This window comes from Pristis pectinata, chromosome 24 (assembly GCF_009764475.1).
Source record: "Pristis pectinata isolate sPriPec2 chromosome 24, sPriPec2.1.pri, whole genome shotgun sequence".
NCBI classification, from domain to species: domain Eukaryota; kingdom Metazoa; phylum Chordata; class Chondrichthyes; order Rhinopristiformes; family Pristidae; genus Pristis; species Pristis pectinata.
In genome coordinates, this window is record NC_067428.1 from 2743465 (window position 1) to 2764004 (window position 20540).

Genomic DNA, 20540 nt, shown 5'->3' on the forward strand with positions numbered 1-20540 from the left:
TTTTAAAAATGCTCATTCTTGACTTTTCATGAGAAGTCTGAAAAAGGAATGAGAAGGGGTTATTCAAGCCTGAACTTGCTAACATCCAGTTCTTTGCCTTTCCAGGAAACGAGGCTGGGGAAACTCATCAATGATGTACGGAAGAAAACCAAGAATGAGGAGCTTGCAAAGCGTGCCAAGAAACTGCTAAGGAGCTGGCAGAAGTTGCTGGTTGAGCCTGTTGGGCAGATTGAGTCTGTGCCCAGAGCACTGTCCAACTCTCCTGGTTCAGCGAATGGGGGAGCGCATGCTTACAAGCATGACTTGCCATCTCTAGCCACCAGCACTGCAGTAGGGGGAGCCAAGCCAGTCCCAGATCTGAAAAATAAGAATGATGTGCACAACTCCTACTCTCTCTTTGGTGACAAGCAGGGTATTCGGAAGCGGAAAGGGGATGGCATGAAGGGGCCACCATCCAAAGTCCCAAAGCCCAATAATGAACAGCTGCAGAACTCTACACCGCCACCAAGCAATGGAATCCGCAGCAGTCCTGAAAACTTCCCAAGTCCACCTGACGTGACATCTTCAAACACCCATGCTGTCCCAGATAAAAGCAGATCAGACCCTCAGGCACCTTATGAAAATGACAAGCATAGCAAGATACCAGTCAATGCTGTGAAACCACATACCAGTTCTCCAGGTCTCGTAAGAAACCCTGGCACTTCCACATTGCTAAAGACTGCTATTCTGCAGCAGCATGGAAAAACTGATGATCCTGTGGGACGATATCGGCCCAGTAGCCCGCGCTGTCAATCATTTAGCCCAAGGACTCTTAAACAGGAAATGCTAGCCAAACCTTCCACGACATATGCACCCAAGGGCTCTATTGCTAGCCCTTCTCAGAGCTTTACAGGAACGTCGGCTCAAGTAGGTACTGATTCTGACAGGACAGTGTCCCACCTGCCCAAGAAAAATGTTCAGATGTCATCTCCTGTATTGCAGACAGCTACAACACCACCTCTGCCATCCCAGGTAAAAAGCTTACACCTACCAGAGACTGAAAGCCTCTTAGATCGGCTAGTAGACACACCTGGTTCGGAGACTCTTGGTGAAAACCAACTACAGCACCATTCTTCACCACAGCAGCAGGACTCGGTGTACCCCTCGCATAGCCCCAATTCATCAACTTTACATCGCGGAGAATCCTCGCAGAATCTTGAATTGGATGCTGTTATGGGAGATTTGCCCTCCAATGAGTGTGCCTCTTTTGGTCACGATAACAAAAAGTCATCCAAGAAAAAGTACAGGCCCAGAGACTATCAGGTGAACTTAGATGGACAAGTTATGGATGAAAGTGTAAAACCTGTACGGTTGAAAGAACGTAGAATTACATTTGATCCTGCTACAGGACAGATCAAACCTTTAACACACAAGGATTCATCTCAGGCTGAAAGCTCGGTTCCAACTGAGCCCCATCGAACCACCGAAGTGGTCCAAGAACAGAGAGTAAACTTGCAAAGTACTTTAGATCAAACGAACTGGAAGGAATTATCAAAAAATGAAATTATTCAGTCTTACTTATCGAGACAGAGCTGCCTTCTTTCATCCTCAGGAGTGCAGCCTCCCGGAGGACACATTGTTGAATTTCTACAGCACGAAAGCCACAGGTATAGCACTAGCACAGAGGCCCGTGAGGTCCACGTATTGGTACCTACAGACTCACCTTCAGAACTTCCTGGAGTCAGTAGAGAGATCAAAGACTCAGACGTTCACCGAATACACGAGCAACACTGGGCTGGTGTGAATGGTTGCTGGGACAACCAGGGCAAATGGTATGATTGGACGCAGGGCATATCTTTGGACCCTCATGGTGATCAGGGACAACTGCATATACTGCCGTATGTCTGTCTGGACTGAGCGTTACTGCCCATTTGGCTTGCTTTAAGGTTTAAGGTCATCTGGTGGCAAACAAGTGGTTCCCACTTACTGGAAATGAGCAACTGTATCAGGGTTGCAAGATAAGGTCCTGAAGGTTCTAATTCTCAGCCCATCTGTGTAAGACCCCCTGCCCCCACCCAACCCCAGTACCCTCTCTTCTGCAGTTTGCTGCTATCAGTGTTTAACCAAAATTGCAAAGGAGGGAAAGAAGCACAGGAGGAGTTTGAGAAAGAAAAAGGAAAGAATGGTTAGTTCTGATGTATAAGCAACTCCCCTTTGGGATTAGGACAGGTTTTAATGAGAGGTCAACAAGCTCAGTGAGGAACGGTTTTCTGTGGGAGAAAGTTGAGGCTTGACAAAGGTTCCAGCACTTTACAGTAGGCTGGATATGGTCTTGGGGCAGTTACAGGAGCTTTAAGTGGCATCCAAACTAAATGAATAATGTTACCTTAAAAAGTATACATCTATTTATTTTATTTTCTCTTTTTAAAAACAGAACACTTTAATTTGGCAGTGAGACAAATGTGCAAAAACTGTAGATTTCTCGTATTTACATTGCATTTTTTTCAACATAATTTTTTAACGTGAAAAATCATGTCAGACTGTGAATGTTTGCACAGTACCACGTCATACCAAACATTCCATAGGTCTTCACATGCTGGTAGTTACTGTCATCCTCTGTTTAAACAGGGGATAAAATCCTTGGTTCTTCATAATTTAGGTTTAAAAATGTTTGAAAAGAAATCTATTTTACTAAGTCAAAAATGAGAGTTTTTTTATTCTTGCCACCTTACAAAATTCAAACATTAACTATATAATTTTGTTCTCTGCTTTGCTCTTCTCTTGCTTGATCTCTACAAATGTTCTTACTTCCCCAAATCTCAAAAGTGGACAAAAAAAGAGGGTGCTACTAGTTTGCAACTTTGTACTGTGAGAAGTTGATTTAAAAATCAAAAAATTTCAAAAGGAATCTGTTTGTATGCTGGAGATATACTTGTTACCATTCCTTTAGATATTGTTTGCCTTATGGAATCCATCATACCACAACTGCAAAACAAGAAGCCTTAGTGAATGTACAGAAATTAGACTTCTGTGTTCTGCACAATACAGAAGGAATGACTTTGCTATTTGGTCCTTTTAAGTGGACACGTTGTGATATAAATGTGGAAACAATAAAAAAAAATTTGCACAGAAATCTGCCCCCTTTTATTTAGAAAATGACTTCGCTGATGAAATTATACTTGCAAAAATTACCTCTCAAACAGTAAACAGATGATCAATGTTGTGTTTAATTCTGAAGTGGATTCTTCCAATGGTTTGTTTTTCACATGTAATTAGCCATGGACATGAGCATGCTAAGTTAATTTTGTTGTGACATTGTTGATCTGAAGTTTAGTTACATTGCTCTTGTTCCTGTTTCAACCTCAAATTAAAATGTGTCATTCCTCATGCTTTAGTGAAGCCTGGGCGGTGCTGAACAATAATTTGGGAAAATCCTGGATTCCATCCATTGTACTTGAATGAAATGTCACTGGTGGTGTATGCAACCAGAGCTAGGTGGGGAATCTATTGAGCAAGTCATCCAGTTATTCCTGCTGAAAGTTTTTACTTCCAATTATAAAGCCATCTTGAGTGAAACCTAATGGGGCACCAGAGACCTCCTGCCCTAATGTGATCTAGTGCCTTCAATTTTAGTAGGGGAAATGGTCAAGACAGTTTAAGTCTGTTCATCTCCCACTGATATTCTAACTTTCTGTCTTTGGCTTCCATGCTTTTTCTCTTTGTTTCCAGCCCTGTTACTGTCATCTGTCTTTTTGAAAACTTTATAAAATCGATTTTCACAACTGTTGGCATTTTCCACTGGGGTGTAGAATATGTAAGAAGGGAAGAAAGAATTCTTCAAAAACAGAGCAGCTACAATGGAATTTCTGAATATGTTGGCATTAAGTCGTATTAGAGCTCAATTATGTCCATCTGTTTTTTGCCATGGGAGATCCCATTGGTGAATATGGCTCATTGCATCTTTGTGAGGAAACAGAATGATACAGAGCAGCCTATTCCAACACAGCAGTGTCATTTTACTGTAAATTGGTATTTCTCCATTTAAAGGTTGAATCTCAATATTAAGATCCCCTCCCCACCAACCCCCCACCCCAAAAAAAAGGACATAAATCTTAATACTTCTGTGGTTCCTCCACCTCCTTTAATGAGTGGTTTTGTGCAGCTTTTACTTGAGATTGGAGATGGACGATGTTACTGGTTGACGAGCTGGCTTTTGTCCAAAATGGAGTGAATATCAAAAGACCACTAAAACAGGTAGTAGAGAAATAAACATTATTGTTACAATTATTTTCTTGGTGAGTATTGATGTTGATGTTAGTAATAAAGATTTAGGGGAGTAATGAATTAACAAATTTACGTGCCACACAAGGAGATTATTTTAGCCGTAATCCCTAAACCATTTTTTGAAAGAGCCACCCAATTTGTCTGTCTTAGGTTTATTGATAGTTAATGCTACATTTCACTTTCAGACAAGTAATTCTGTACTTTTAAAGTACCACATCTCAAATTACCTTAAATCTGCTCTATGGTTACCAACCCTCCTTGTAAACAGTTTCTCCCAATCAAAAACTTCTCTTTTTTTTAAAAAAAACCTTTATTAAATCTCCTCGCTTTTTATTTAGAGAAACCAGTTCTCGTCTGTCTATGCATCTCAAGTCTAGTTCTTGGTACCATTCTAGCAAGATGTATTGTAACCTCTCTTAACCATTCTGCTATCTGAACTTCGGTTGATCAATTTTAAGGAGAAATTGTTGTGCAAACTGGTTTTGTAGTCTCTGGAGTTCAGATGGTTTAGGATGATTTGATATGTTCAAGATTTTAAGGGAAACATAGGGCAAATGCAGAGGATCTACCATTTGAGGTATCATTTTGTAAATGAAAGGTGTTAATTGGTGAAGGACAATAATTGTGGAGCTGGGTCACAGATCTATAATCTCACAGAATAGTCTCTATGATCTAAATGGTCTACCCCCTGTTCCTGAATTTCTCAAATTCTTGCCTCTTCAAATTCTTGATATGCAAGATAGATTTTGTCCAGAAGAACTTGAGGGTATTTAAATTCGACGTCATTTTCTCTCGCCTGCCTTCCATCCAGTACGATTTCTCTGCATCTTAAAATAAATTTAGGTCTGACCTTTATGTTTCTAATAAAAGATAATTAACCTGAAATGTTAACACTGATTCTTTCTCTGCAGATGCTGCCTGACCTACTATTTGAAGCATTTTCTGTTTTTCCTTCAGCATTTGCTGTAATATTTTTAAATTTAGGAATCAGCTACTTAAACAATATTAATGATTCCAGCCTCTGCCTGACTGACTTTTTTTATAGCTAAGTAAACTTCTTTCTGGAAATAAATGTTAAGTCCTTAAAGCAAGCTTTTCAAATGGAGGTTATATGATCAAATTGTTGCTTGGCAGAGTTCTAGATTTCAGTATTCACCTTAGGCCGAAACAAAATCAAAATGCTGAAATCTTAAAAAAAAATCTGGAAGAAAAGCAAAAAATGCTGGAAATACTCAGCAAGTCGGGCAGCATTTGTGGAAAAAGAAACAGCTGAAGTTTCATGTCAAAGACCCTTTATCAGACCTAAAATGTTAATTATGTTTCTTTCCACAGCTTCTGCAGAGCGCTTTGAGCATTTTCTGTTTTTCCTTCAGATTTCCAGCTTTTGCATTTTATTTCCATTCAGAACAGGCTACCATGCCCTCCCATGCAGTCTTTGGAGACATTAGAGAGAAGTCAAGAAAAGTTGGCACCTAGTCAGTGTCCCACAGGACTTGTACAGTCAAGATTAAGAAAGCCACTCTTGATAGTCATGGTCCAAGAAAGAATGAAGTTAGCTTTGAAAATTATTCCAGGGAATTCATTTAAGAATTGGAGGAAAAATTGAAAAATGACTGGTAATTTTGCAGTAAGTGTGCATTTTTAAAAAAATTTTATTTACAGCGTGGTAACAGGCCCTTCTGGCCCAATGAGTCCGCGCCGCCCATTTAAACCCAAATTAACCTACCTGTACGTCTTTGCAGGTCTTTAAAGATGTTCTTTATTAAAGTTGTTCAAGCGTTTGCACTGTGTATCATCCTTCACAGCTAAGTGATTAACTCCTAGATTTCCTTGGTGTCATGTTACAAAAACAATTTAGAGACAGTTGACAAGGTACAAAAAATCTTCCTAAATGTGGTTATAACAATAGGGGGAGAAAAACAAGATTATCATTATAATCCCAGTTGTTTTAGAAACAAAGAGTAATGTCTTTAAAGTTATGAAAGTTTGATAAAGGTAAATGTAGTTTATTCTTAAGAGAATTTTTAATTACGGGTCATAAGCATAACGTGATCACTAATAAATGCAACAAGGAGTTCAGGAGATAATTCTTCTAGAAAGTGCTTAGAATGTGGAACCACATGGAGTAGTTGAGGTGCTTATGCAATTAAGTTGAAGATAGGTAAGTACCTTATAGAGAAGAAAATAAAAGGATGTGATGTTGGTTTTAAATGAAGGAAAGAGAGAACACCCCGCTAGTTGAACTGAGTGCCTAGTTCTGTGTTGTAAATTCTCTACAAGGACTCCAAAGATGGTTTCCAGTATAAACTAGAAATTTGTTTGGTATTATTTGATTTTCTACCTAGTGCTATCCGATGTTTTTTCACAGCAGCAATCTATTAAAATGCCATTATGGATTTCAATCTGCCCAAAGGGTAGGAAAACAAAATAGCAAGGCTGTTCTGGCCCCATTTCCATTTCAAGGAATCCCTGTTTGGGGATCATGAATACAATAAAACACTGTCAGGTCTTTTAACTCCTTTGATGCTGTGAGGTACAAGACCACCTGTAATAGAAGAGCCCTTTGGAGACCATCTAAATGGGCATGTTTGTAAATTCAGTGAAGGTATATGGTTAGTTTTGTAACTCTACAAAATTTGGTCTGAGGTTTTTGGGTTGTTTCATGAAATGATCTTTTTGATGAGCAGAATTCCTGTACATTGTTTTTATTGTTAGCTCAACTCCCTTCAGGATATTTAAACAAGTATGGCATCAGAGATGGAGCTTGTTGATGTCTTACAACCACATGTCAGATCAGAAATGACAAAACATATTGTTCTAGTTCTCCCTCCTGCCAGAGTTACTGTGGCCAAACACAGACTGAAATCAAACCTGTAAGCTTCTGGTCAATTGCCCAGCCTGAGGTGCATTTACACTAAGAGCTTTGATATTAGAGGAAGTCAAATAAATATTTCTGCCCATTAATGCCGAGCTGAACTTCAGGGAAGAATAATTTGCATTTATAATGGTCCCTCTCAGGATGTCCAAAAGCATTTTACAGCCTTAAAAATATTTGTAAAGTTTAGTTACTGCTGTAATATAGTGAAGACAATATGGCTGAGATCTGAAATTTACTATGTGAGATATGGTCAATACACTGTTTTACCTTTTTGTATGTTTTACAGCTTTTATTTAACCACATGTGAAAATAAAGATGATTTTTTTAGAAGAATTTCCTGCTCTCTTCACATGGAGCGTCCACTGTCGTCATGTTTGTAAAGTGTTCATTTGTTTATGTCAAGAGCTTTTCTGAATATCCACCTCTTGGTCTCTTTGGTGTCTGTGGTATGAGACAGATGGTGGCTGTAGGTGTAATCAAAGCAGTTGCTAAGAAAGAACTTGCTGCAAAAATCACCAGGGCTGCCAAGAAGTGAATATCACCACTAGCCGCTTCAGTTTTGAGGAATTATAGATTAAACATCTGGCAAATATGTATTGCAGAATGCAATTTCAACAGGTAACATTTGTATACTAGCAGGACCACACAAAATTTAGATATTTTATCCCTGTACAAAATAGTGTCACAAATCCACCAAGTGAAACTGTTCTTCTCTCAAACAAATAACTACTTAAGCTCAGTCGTAGTAGGGCGTTGATGACTAAATCAATAGCTAGATAAGAGACCCATAAATAGATGGTATTTTTCCCAGGGTGGAAATGTAAAATACCAGAGAGCACAGCTTTGAGATTTGAAGTTTAAAGGAGATTTGCGAGGCAAGTTTTTTTATACATAGTGGTAGGTGCCTAGAATGCACTGCCAGGGGAAGTGGTAAAGGCAAGTATTGTAGCATTTAGACATGTGAACAGGCAGGGACTGATGGGATATTGACCATGTGGGATTAGTTTAGATTGGTATAATAGTGGGTTCAGACATGGTGGGCTGGGGGGCATGTTCCTGTGCTGTACAGCTAAACAGCTGCCATCAGTTCTAAAGGCTTCAACAGTGAAGTAACCGTCAGAAACAGGATATGTACACTTCTATCCGATAGCAAGGTGAGACTTATTTAACATCCGCACATACTTAAACAGTCATAAAGTGACTAAATGATTACATAATTTTTAAGTGAGTAATTATGCTACGGATATCTGGACTAATTGGAAACCATGTGCTTCAAACCAGTTTCATCTGATAAAGTGTAGGCAGGTGTGTTGAAGTATAATATTTGACAAAGGCATTTTCTCAATCTCCTTGCTAATGTGCGCCTTAATTAGGCTACCTCTTTGCTGTTTTTATCTGTTTTGTCTAAACTTACAATGACAATACGTTGAAGTATTCTCTTGGCTAGAGGCACTTTGTCCTAAGAACATGTCCTGGTAAATCTCCTTTGGACTGTCTCCATTACCTCAAATCTTATGCTTAGTATTGGAGACAGTCCAAAGGAGATTTACCAGGCCAATTCCTGGGATGAGAGGCTTGTCCTATCATGAGAGGCTAAACAATTTTGCTCTGCATTCTTTGGATTTTAGAGTGAGTTGTGGCCATATTGATCCCCAGGGGTGTTTAACAGGCTAGTTGTTGAGGTGTTTTCGCTCATGGGAGGGTCACAAACAAGGAGACGCAATTACAAGATAAGGGGCCAGTATTTAAAACAGGTGCATAGAAATTTATTTTCATGAAGGGTGGTGAATCTCTGGAATTCTCTTTCCCAGAGGGTTGCGGGGGCTGGATCATTATATGTATTTAAGGTGGAGGTAGGTAATGTTTGATAGATCATGAAATTGAGGACTGGCGCAGAGTAGTTGAAGGCCAGCATTGATCAATCATGATCACATTGAGAATGGGGTAGGCTTACTCCTGCTCCTATTGTGTTCTTAAAGTCAGGGTGAAGGAAATGGTTTATTATTGTCACACATGCCATCTGTACAAATCATTTCAAAACAAGTACATTGAGGTAGTAAAAAAGGGAAAAGCAATAACAGAATGCAGAAGATAGCAGTTACAGTGAAAGTGGTGTGCTGGTAGACAATGAGGTTCAAGGGCTATGACAAGATAAATTGTGAGATCAAGAGTTCATCTTCAACGTGCAAGATGTCCATTCAAGAGTCTTATAACTGCGGGGTAGAAGCTGTCCTTGAGCCTGGTGGTGTCTGTTTTCAAGGTTTTGTGTCTTCTGCCTGATGGAAGGGGGGAGAAGAGAGAATGACCGGGTGGGAGGGGTCTTTGATTATGTTGGCTGCTTTACCGAGGCAGCAGAAAGTCTAGACAGTCGATGGAGGGGAGGCTGATATTTGTGATGGACTGAGCTGTGTCCACAACTCTACAATTTCTTGTGGTCTTGGGCGGAGCAGTTGCCATACCAAGCAGTGATGCATCTGGATAGGATGCTTCCTGTGGTGCATCTATAAAAATTGGTAAGGGTCAATGGGGACGTGCCAAATTTCTTTAGCCTTCTGAGGGAGTAGAAGCGCTGGTGTGTTTTCTTAGCCATAGCGTTTATGTAGTCGGACCAGGACAAGCTATTGATGATATTTACACCTAGGAACTTGAAACTTTCAACCATCTCTACCTCAGCACCATTGATCCATATAGGAGTGCGTGCTCCACCCTACTTCCTGAAGTCGCTGACCAGCTCTGTTTTGCTGACATTGAGAAAAAGGTTATCGTCTTGACACCATGCCACTAGACTCGATCTCCTTCCTGTACTCCGTCTCAGCATTATTTGAGATACAGCTCACGACGGTGATGTTATGTGAACTTGTAAATAGAGTTAGAGCAGAATCTGGCCACACAATCATGAGTGTGTAGAGAGTACGGTAGGGGGCTGAGGACCACAGCCTTGTGGGGCACCAGTGTTGAAGATAATTGTGGCAAATGTTGCTGCCCATCCTTGCTGATTGCTGTCTGTTGGTCAGGAAGTCGAGGATCCAGTTGCAGAGGGAGGTGCAAAGTCCTAGGTCTAGGAGTTTGGAGATGAGTTTATTTGGAATTATGGTATTGAAGGTGGAGCTATAGTCAATAAATAGTATCATAAATGGGAGAGGCTTTTAATAGAATGTTTGGTTATGGAGAAAATAATTTTTTCCCTCCAATAATTCTGAAGCAGGGCTAGTTGTGATTAATAGTGAAACATGTAATGTGATATATATTGGTACATCAGTAAATGGTTCTTTGACGAGGGATTGGGGATAAGGACTTCATTAGAAGGAATAATGGGAATTGGATCGGTTTCCTGAGAATAAAGGTCTCTACAGTCTCTTGTGTCTCGAAGGGAGTGATTAAGCAAGATGGTAGTGCTGAAATGGTTATGAAGTGCAGACTTTGCATTGTCAGTGTACAAAAGCTTGAGTACAGAAGCATCATAATCATTTATGTTCAGGGAGAAGTAGAGAATTAAAGGTTGTTTGTAAGGGAAGTGAAGTGGAAGTCACCAAGGGAGTGTTGCAAAGAGATGGGGCAATATTTAATTAAGTCAACATGAGAGGGATGTTAATAAATTATTTGGAATTACATAGAAGGTAATAAATTAATCTATGCATAACATGTGTTTCACTGGACATTTCAGGCCCACTTGAGACAAGCAGGAAGTTTACTATTATTGTTCTTGGTGGAAATTTGGTTTTATTTTGTTCAAAAGGTGGGCTTCCTTTTTCTGCATTTCTGTTAGGCATCGGTAATCCCTGGTGTCCAACAAATGTAATGGCATCAAGCTGGTTGAGCAGCCATTCACATTAATGAATTCTCATAGATGGCAGGGCAGGAAGGAAAAAGCTCAGCTAATATTTTGAACTTTGAAGATACAGATGTTTATTTTATATCGTACAATCTTTAGGGTACAAACTGCAATGTGCCAAGTAGTTTAATAAGAAAATTTAAAATCATTACTTTTGAAATATTTGAGGTAATCAAAATCCACGTGAAATGTGTTTTTAGGGAAAGGGTTTGCTAAGCAGTTAGCAGTAAAAGAGGTTTATAAATGGGTTTCTTTGGTCCAATCAATTCATTTTTCTTTGTTCCATTAGACCATAGGATTTGGGAACAGAATTAGTCCATTCGGCCCATCGAGTCTGCTCCGCCATTCAATCATGGCTGATTAGCTCCAGTGGAAAAAGCTGCAAAGCAAAACAAGACAATTTGAGGTCTGAATTACTGATGACAACTTCATGTCCATGTTGAACTCTAAGAAATGAAACCTCAAAGTTTGTCATTTTCACAAGGGAATGATGGTAAATTCCAATAGTTTTGCTGTTGTTTCATGGAAAATTGGGTCATATTTTGCTTCAAAATAGATGAAGACATTGAAATTTATCTACCAGAGTTTTGACCTATTTATCAATATTTCATTGTAGTTTTGTCTCATCACTTATTGGACCATCAATATTTGTAAGGATGCATGGAGTTTGGGGGGAATGTATCAGCATGGATAGAGGATTGGTTAACCAATAGAAGGCAGAGAGTTGGGATAAATGGGTGTTTCTCTGGTTGGCAATCAGTGGTGAGCAGGGTGCCACAGGTTGGTGCTGGGCCCACAACTGTTCATGATATACATTAATGATTTGGAAGAGGGGGCCGAGTGCAGCGTATCTAAGTTTGCTGATGGCACTGAATTGAGTGGAAAAGCAAATTGCGCAGAGAATGCGGAGCGATAGAGATAGGTTAGGTGAGTGGGCGAGGGTCTGGCAGATGAAGTACAATATTGGTAAATGTGATGTCATCCTCCTTGGAAGGAAAAATAGAAGATCAGATTATTTAAATGGTGAAAGATTGCAGCATGTTGTTGTGCAGGGGGACTTGGGAGTGCTTGTGCATGAATCGCAAAAGGTTGGTTTGCAGGTGTGACAGATTATCAAGAAGGCAAATGGAATATTGGCCTTCATTGCTGGAGGGATTGAATTTAAAGGCAGGGAGGTTATGCTGCAATATTACGGGGTACTGGTGAGGCCGCACTTGGAGTACTGCGTGCAGTTCTGGTCTCCTTGCTTGAAGGATATACTGGCTTTGGAGGGGATGCAGAGGAGGTTCACCAGGTTGATTCTGGAGATGAAAGGTTTAGCCTATGAGGAGAGATTGAGTCACCTGGGACTATACTCTCTGGAGTTCAGAAGTATGAGAGGGGATCTTGTAGAAACATATAAAATTATGAAAGGAGTAGATAAGATAGAGGCAGGAAGGTTGTTTCCACTGGTAGGTGAGACCCAGAACTAGGAGACAGCCTTGAGATTCGGGGCAAATAGATTTAGGGCGGAGATGAGGAGAAACTGCTTTTCCCAGACAATAGTGAATCTGTGGAATTATCTGCCCGGTGAAGTAGTAGAGGCTACCTCATTAAATACTGTATATTTAAGACACAGATTTTTGCATAGTAGGGAAATTAAGGGTTTATGGGGAAAAGGCAGGTAGATGCATCTGAGTCCACGGCCAGATCAGCCATGATCTTATTGCATGGTGGAGGAGGCTTGACAGGCCAGATAGCCTCCTTCTGCTCCTATTTTTTATGTGTTGTCCACAAACTTGGTTATGTGGCTCTCTATACTGTAAAGCATAGTTAAAGTCATATAGCTGGGATACCATTAGGCAGTTCTTTCCAATTTTAGTATACCCAGATAGATAAACTGTCGGTAATTTTATGAACTTTAATTTTCATTAACATTCTTTTAACTAATAACCATAAATCTATTTATATTATATGCACCAGTCTCCTTCAGCTATTTCCCAAAAAATTGCATTTAGGTTTGTTAGATATGGCTTCTATTTTATAAATCCACTTTGGTGGTTCTTTAAGAAACTCCATTTTTTTTCTAAGTGCTCAGTCACTTTTTATTGAGTGTTCCCTTCAACAGTTATCGGACTAACAAATTTTTCAGTCACAGTTGTCTTAAAACCAATTAAGTCACATTTGTAATTTTCCAACATTAAGAGACAATTCCTAAATTGACAAAGGTCTGTAGAAAAGGTTAAGACATTTTTAATTTCCAGATTTGTCAAAGTTTAATCTTTTTCTATTCTGTGTCACAAATTATTAAACATATCAGCCATTTCTAATTTTCACTTACAATATTATCTAGATTTAGAACTCATTGTTGATGCCTTTTGAGATTCTTTTGCATTTGTACAGGGCCCTGGTGAGACCACTCCTGGAGTATTCTGTACAGTTTTGGTCTCCAGGGTTAAGGAAGGATATCCTGGCTATAGAGGACGTGCAGCGTAGGTTTACGAGGTTAATTCCGGGGATGTCGGGACTGTCTTATGCTGAGAGGTTGGAGAGACTGGGATTGTACACGCTGGAATTGAGAAGATTGAGAGGGGATCTGATTGAAACATACAGGATTATTAAGGGATTGGACAAGATAGAGACAGGAAATATGTTCCAGATGTTGGGGAAGTCCAGGACCAGGGGGCATGATTTAAGAATAAGGGCTAGGCCATTTAGGACAGAGGGGAGGAAAAACTTCTCCCAGAGGGTTGTGAATTTGTGGAATGCACTGCCTCAGAGGGCAGCGGAGGCCAATTCTCTGGGCACTTTCAAGAAGGAGCTAGATAGGTTTCTTATAGATAGGGGAATCAAGGGATATGGGGACAAGGCAGGAACAGGATATTGATTGTTGAGGATCAGCCATGATCTCAAAATGGCGGTGCAGACTCGAAGGGCCGAATGGTCTACTTCTGCTCCTGTTGTCTATTGCCGCTCAGCTTGATATTCCTCACATTTCCATTTTTGAAGCTGTTATGAGCTTTATGGTTATCCTTTACTGTTCTTTGTATTTCTCTTGGGAACACAAATCTATACTATTAATTATTCACTACACTTCTGGAGTTTTGTGTTATCTCCTTTTATTGTTGCTGTGGCTCTTTTATTCAGTAAAAAAGTTCTCGCTCTTAAACATCACAAGGATCAGCTGTACTTTGCCCAAGAATAGTTTTTACCTCTTTCCTATCACCAGACTCTCTCATACCATCAAAGATAGATCATCAAAATCAAGAATGTTGGTAACTTGTTAATGTTCTCATTTACAACCCTGATATTGACTTCAATTATACAAAGAACTCTGGGGAGCAAATATTTCCCATCATTTTAAGTTCACTGAGTTTGGCTCGGTTGTTGTTGTTATATCTAGCTGGCTTGAGAAAAAGGGAATTTTTATAGTGTGGCGACTCACCGTCTAGTCGGGCGAACCGGCTCGGCAGACGGGTCGCACGGCGTCGGAGCGACGAGGCCCAAGATGGCGGTGGGCCTCGTCTTTCTGAGCGATGGGGAGAACCCGCGCGCGGGAAAGTCCTGATGACGTAGGACTTACGTCATTGCCGTTTTTTTTGGGCGGGAGTTTTTCTCCCTTAAAGGGCCCGCACAAGGCGGGAAAATAAACCAGTTCTGTTTGGCAATCCTCCGAGTAGAGTCTTGTTTTATACCGCGGTAGCAACCGCTACATTGGTGACCCCAACGGTCCAAACGGCTTTTGGACCCACGAAATGGACGACAGCGCAGCAGCCAACGCAGTGGCCCTCAAGCTGCCCACCTTTTGGACACTTCGGCCCAGCGTCTGGTTTGACCAGGCCGAAGCGCAATTCCACCTTCGGCAGATCACCTCCGACTCCACGAAGTACTACCATGTGGTTAGCTCTCTGGACCAAGAGGCAGCCGCCCAGGTTGGAGACTTCATCCAGTCGCCTCCGGAGGCAGATAAGTACCCGGCTTTCAAAGATCTTTTGATCCGGACCTTTGGCCTCTCCCATCGTGAGCACGCCGCTCGCCTGCTTCATCTGGATGGCCTGGGGGACAGATCCCCATCCGCCCTAATGAATGAGATGCTGGCATTGGCCGAGGGACACAAGCCATGCCTGATGTTCGAACAGGCCTTCCTCGAACAGCTCCCCGATGACATCCACTTGTTGTTAGCTGATGCCGACTTCAGCAACCCCCGTGAGGTGGCCGCCCGGGCAGATGTCCTGTGGAGGGCCAAGCGCGAGAGCGGTTCGTCCGTCAGTCAAATCACCAGGCCGCGAGCCCAACGCCTGCCTCGCCCGGCCCCAGCAACCGAGCAGCCACGCCCCAGGAACGCAGACGACGACACGGGTGACCAGCTGTGCTTCTACCATCAGAGGTGGGGTGCGGAGGCCCGTCGATGCCGCCCACCCTGCAAGTTTCAGGGAAACGCCAGGGCCAGCCGCCACTGATGGCTACGGCGGCTGGCCGCTGACAGAGCCTCCTCTTCGTTCAGGACAAGAAATCTGGACGGCATTTCCTCGTTGATACTGGAGCGGAGGTCAGTATTTTGCCCCCGACAGGCCGCGACACTCGTGACAGGCCACCAGGTCCTCTACTCAATGCCGCCAACGGTACAACGATACGGTCTTTCGGCACCCGTACGCTTCAATTACACTTTGGCGGCAGCCGTTTTACCTGGACCTTTACCCTTGCCACCGTCGCCCGACCACTCCTAGGCGCCGATTTCCTTCGGGCCCACAACCTGTTAGTCGACCTGCGAAGGAAGCGGTTAGTCCACTCTAGCACTCTCCGGACCTATCCCCTGGGAGAAATCAGCCCACCAGCCCCGCGCCTGGACTCCATTACCCTTTCTGGCGACGATTTCACCAAGCTCCTAGCCGAATTCCCATCGATTTTGGCACCTTCGTTTACAAATTCTCGGCCCACACATGGGGTACGACACCACATCATTACCACAGGGCCACCCCTTCATGCCCGAGCACGACGATTACCTCCAGACAAGCTCCGCCTGGCAAAGGAAGAGTTCCATCACATGGAGGAGCTGGGGATTGTTCGCAGGTCAGACAGCCCCTGGGCCTCCCCCCTGCACATGGTCCCCAAAGCCACCGGAGGGTGGAGGCCCTGCGGCAACTACCGCAGGCTGAATGACGCCACCACCCCGGACCGCTATCCCATCCCTCACATTCAGGACTTCGCAGCGAACTTACACGGGGCCCGCATCTTTTCCAAAGTGGACCTCGTTAGGGGATACCACCAAATCCCGGTCCATCCGGATGACGTCCCCAAAACTGCGATTATCACCCCATTCGGCCTGTTCGAATTCCTTCGGATGCCGTTCGGCCTTAAGAACGCCGCGCAGACCTTCCAGCGGCTGATGGACGCGGTAGGCCGAGACCTGGACTTCGTGTTCATTTACTTGGACGACATACTGATCGCCAGCTGTAACCGCCAAGAACACCTTTCCCACCTCCGCCAGCTGTATTCCCGCCTCCGCGATTTCGGCCTCACGATCAACCCGTCCAAGTGCCAATTCGGACTTGACTCTATCAATTTCCTCGGCCACAAAATCACCAGCGACGGGGCAACACCCCTACCCGCCAAGGTGGATGCTATCCGCCATTTTGCCCGCCCCGACACAGTCAAAGGCCTACAGGAATTCCTTGGGATGGTCAACTTTTACCATCGTTTCATCCCTGCAGCAGCCTGTATCATGCGCCCTCTGTTCTCGCTGCTGGCTGGTAAGGGCAAGGACATCACCTGGACTGACGAGGCTGCGGCTGCTTTCGTTAAGGCCAAAGACGCCCTGGCAGACGCCACGATGCTGGTACACCCTAGGACTGACGTCCCGACTGCACTCACGGTAGACGCGTCCAACACCGCGGTGGGTGGGGTACCGGAACAGCTACTCGAAGGCCGCTGGCAACCCTTGGCATTTTTCAGCAAACACCTTAGACTGCCCGAACTGAAGTACAGCGCTTTTGATCGGGAACTTCTAGCGCTGTATCTGGCGGTCCGGCATTTCCAATACTTTCTAGAAGGCAGGCCTTTCACCGCTTTCACCGATCATAAGCCTCTGTCCTTTGCCTTCTCCAAAGTCTCCGATCCCTGGTCAGCTCGTCAGCAGAGACATTTATCCTACATTTCCGAGTTCACAACTGACATCCAACATGTCTCCGGAAAGGATAATGTCGTTGCTGATGCACTTTCCAGACCAACCATCCACAACCTATCCTTGGGTGTCGACTACACGGCCCTGGCTGACGCACAGCAAGCCGACGACGAACTGCCCAGCTACAGAACCGCAGTCTCGGGTCTGCAGCTCCGAGATTTCTTGGTTGGTCCAGGTCAGCGGACCCTACTTTGCGACGTTGCGACTGGTCAGCCCCGCCCTATAGTCCCTGCAGCCTGGCGGAGACGCGTTTTTGACTCGGTACATGGGTTGGCACACCCGTTCATCAGATCTACTGTCCGACTGGTCGCCAGCAAGTTTGTCTGGCATGGCCTGCGCAAACAGGTCAGTGAGTGGGCCAGGACTTGTCTGCACTGCCAGACGTCAAAAATCCAGCGACACACCAAGATCCCACCACAGCAGTTCGAGCCTACCCGTAGGAGGTTCGACCACATACACGTCGACCTCGTGGGCCCTCTGCCGGTTTCAAGAGGAGCCCGGTACCTCCTTACCATCGTGGACCGGTTCACGAGGTGGCCTGAGGCAACCCCCCTGACTGACATCACAACTGATTCCTGCGCCCGAGCGCTGCTCACAACTTGGGTCTCACGTTTTGGTGTTCCGGCCCACATCATTTTAGACAGAGGCACCCAATTCACTTCCAGTCTCTGGGCTGCATTAGCGAACCTGCTAGGGACGCAGCTGCACACCACCACGGCCTACCATCCTCAATCAAACAGGTTGGTGGAAAGTTTTCACCGCCATCTAAAATCGGCCTTGATGGCCCGCCTGAAGGGTCCTAACTGGGTTGACGAGCTGCCTTGGGTCCTGCTCGGCATACGCACTGCCCCCAAAGAAGACCTCCGCACTTCGTCAGCTGAGCTTGTATACGGGGCGCCACTAGTTGTCCCCGGGGATTTCATACCTGCCCTTCAGGACCAAGGGGAACAACCCCCTGCAGTTCTACAAAGACTGCGCGAGAAGCTCGGCGCCTTGGCCCCGATTCCCGCCTCATGGCACGGTCAAGCCCCATCCTGCCAGCCCAAGGAACTACGGGACTGTAAGTTTGTTTTCGTTCGCAGGGGCACACCTCGGGCGCCATTGCAACGACCATATGAGGGACAGTTCCGAGTCATACGGAATAACGGATCCACTTTTATTTTGGACATTGGAGGCAGGGAACAGGTTTTCACGGCGGACCGCCTCAAACCGGCCCATTTGGATCTGCAACAGCCTGTCGAGGTTGCCACGCCACGACGCAGAGGCCGCCCCCCTAAGCGGCAGCTGGCACAGCCCACGGACCTTGGGGACTGTCTCGCCGGTTCTGGGGGGGGTTGTGTGGCGACTCACCGTCTAGTCGGGCGAACCGGCTCGGCAGTTGGGTCACGCGGCGTCGGAGCAACGAGGCCCAAGATGGCGGCGGGCCTCGTCTTTCCGAGCGACGGGGAGAACCCGCGCGCGGGAAAGTCCTGATGACGTAGGACTTACGTCATTGCCGTTTTTTTTGGGCGGGAAAATAAACCAGTTCTGTTTGGCAATCCTCCGAGTAGAGTCTTGTTTTATTCCGCGGTAGCAACCGCTACAATAGCATACTACTTAGTGACTGAATTACTATCCAAAGATCTGCACCATTGATCCAGGGGAGGCAAGGTGGCACAGATAGCTGTGCAGCTACAGCACGGTACCAGCAACCCAGGTTCTGACCTCTTGTCTGTGGAGTTTGCATGTTCTCTCTGCTTCTGTGTGGGTTTCCACCAGGTGGTTTAGTTTCCTCCTATATCTCAAAGACGTGGGTCGATTGGTTAATTGATCACTATAAATTGCCCCTAGTGTGTAGGTGAGGGGTAGAATCTGCAGGGAGATGATCGGAATGTGGGGAGAATAAAAAGACATTAGTGAAGGATGAGTGGTCAGTGGTCAGCTTGGACTTTGTGGATCAAAGGACCTGTTTCCTTATTTATGATGTTTTGACACGTTTGAATCCTAAAAGGCAGCTGTGGATTTTAATTTGAACTATTTAAATTTGGAGATATAAAAAAGGCAATCTAGTGTCAGTAATGGTGAATCTACTGAATGTCATTAAAAATTCAGCCAGTTCACCAATAATCTATCATCCTTACTCGGTCCACGTAAGTGGCTTCAGAATCACCATTCTGGTTTACGCTGAAATAAATGTGTTTAAGTGGCGATTAGATTTAAGCAATAAACGCTGCTCTTGCCTCTGACATCCACATTATACAAATGAATAATGAGGGAAAAAACAGTTCCAGAAACCTATCTTGAATTCATTTAAGAATTTATGTTAGTCTGACCCGCCTTGCTTTGCTCTTCAAGATCTGTATGGATATTTAAGTGTTCTCTTAAAATAATTCGGATTAGAGCAGCTTGTTGCAAAAGCAATTTATTCTTTCAGCATTGACTACAATAATCACAAAGTCTGTAGATCACCACTTTGCTATTTTGTCCAATTTTATTCAGCAACTTTACCCATAAATTTATTACAGAATGAATGTCTTTACCTACACCCTCTCTTGCCAATCCATCATTAATCAAAAAGGTTACAACAACTTTCAGTTTCCCATTCACTTTGAGGACTTTAATCTGGTGGTGTATATATGATGTGTAATATTAGATGTGTTCCTTTTCAAGACTTGATGTGACCAGGTACTAGTATCAGTCTGTTTAATAACGTGCCCTGGTTAATTTAAAACACGGACTATTTTCTAGTATCTTAGACCCATCCAGACACCTGATCATAGTAATCAATCTGTTCAACACCCTGTCATGTCCCTGTAATTGTTACTATGCCCTTGCTCACCTGGAATACCAATACTGTGATTAGTAATCTGTCTTTTGCTTTTCTATGATTTGCATTTAAAATTGATTTCAATTTTGCCTATGTTGTGAAACAGATTTGAGGTCTCGAAGGACAAGGACTCTGAACACAGTCTTAGAGTTAAATGATTTATTTACAAAGACAAATGTGGGGAAAAGGTAGCGGGGGCAACACACACACACATGCATACCGGTGATAGCGAGCATGGGAAAATTGCAACAAGGGTAAAATACACACACACGCACAACAAACTGGGTCCAAACAATCAAGGAAAAGCAATATGATACCTGCCACCCCTGGACTCAGCGCAGGTACAGCTCTACGCTACCGGGGATATTAACTTAGAACACTCCTAGCCCTGTTGAAGTGCACACCTTACCAGCGGTCTCTCCAGTGTCGTTTCACGATTCCTCTGAGCAATCAAAGAGAGCGAACCAGGCACATGCGACATTCTTTAAAGTGCTGGGGGGCCCAGCCCAGGTAGTTCAAAAAGCCCAATGGCCCGGTGCTGAGCAGGGGCTAATCGATCACAAAAGGCCAATGACCCGAGGACAAGTACAAAGGTGCTTAA

At 43.8% G+C, this 20540-nt stretch overlaps 1 protein-coding gene and 1 long non-coding RNA gene across 2 annotated transcripts in view; one reads left to right on the forward strand and one right to left on the reverse strand.

The window, feature by feature from the left end:
- Window positions 1-7419, forward strand: part of crsp7 (cofactor required for Sp1 transcriptional activation, subunit 7) — a 217112-nt gene extending 209693 nt beyond the window's left edge. Inside the window, exon 3 of the mRNA XM_052037628.1 lies at window positions 106-7419. Coding sequence (XP_051893588.1) covers window positions 106-1896 — 1791 coding nt within the window. The 3' untranslated portion in view covers window positions 1897-7419. The remainder of the gene's footprint in view (window positions 1-105) is intronic.
- A 3780-nt stretch (window positions 7420-11199) lies between these two features.
- Window positions 11200-20540, reverse strand: part of LOC127582417 (uncharacterized) — a 39347-nt gene continuing 30006 nt past the window's right edge. Inside the window, exon 3 of the long non-coding RNA XR_007958113.1 lies at window positions 11200-11352. This is a non-coding gene — a long non-coding RNA (uncharacterized LOC127582417). The remainder of the gene's footprint in view (window positions 11353-20540) is intronic.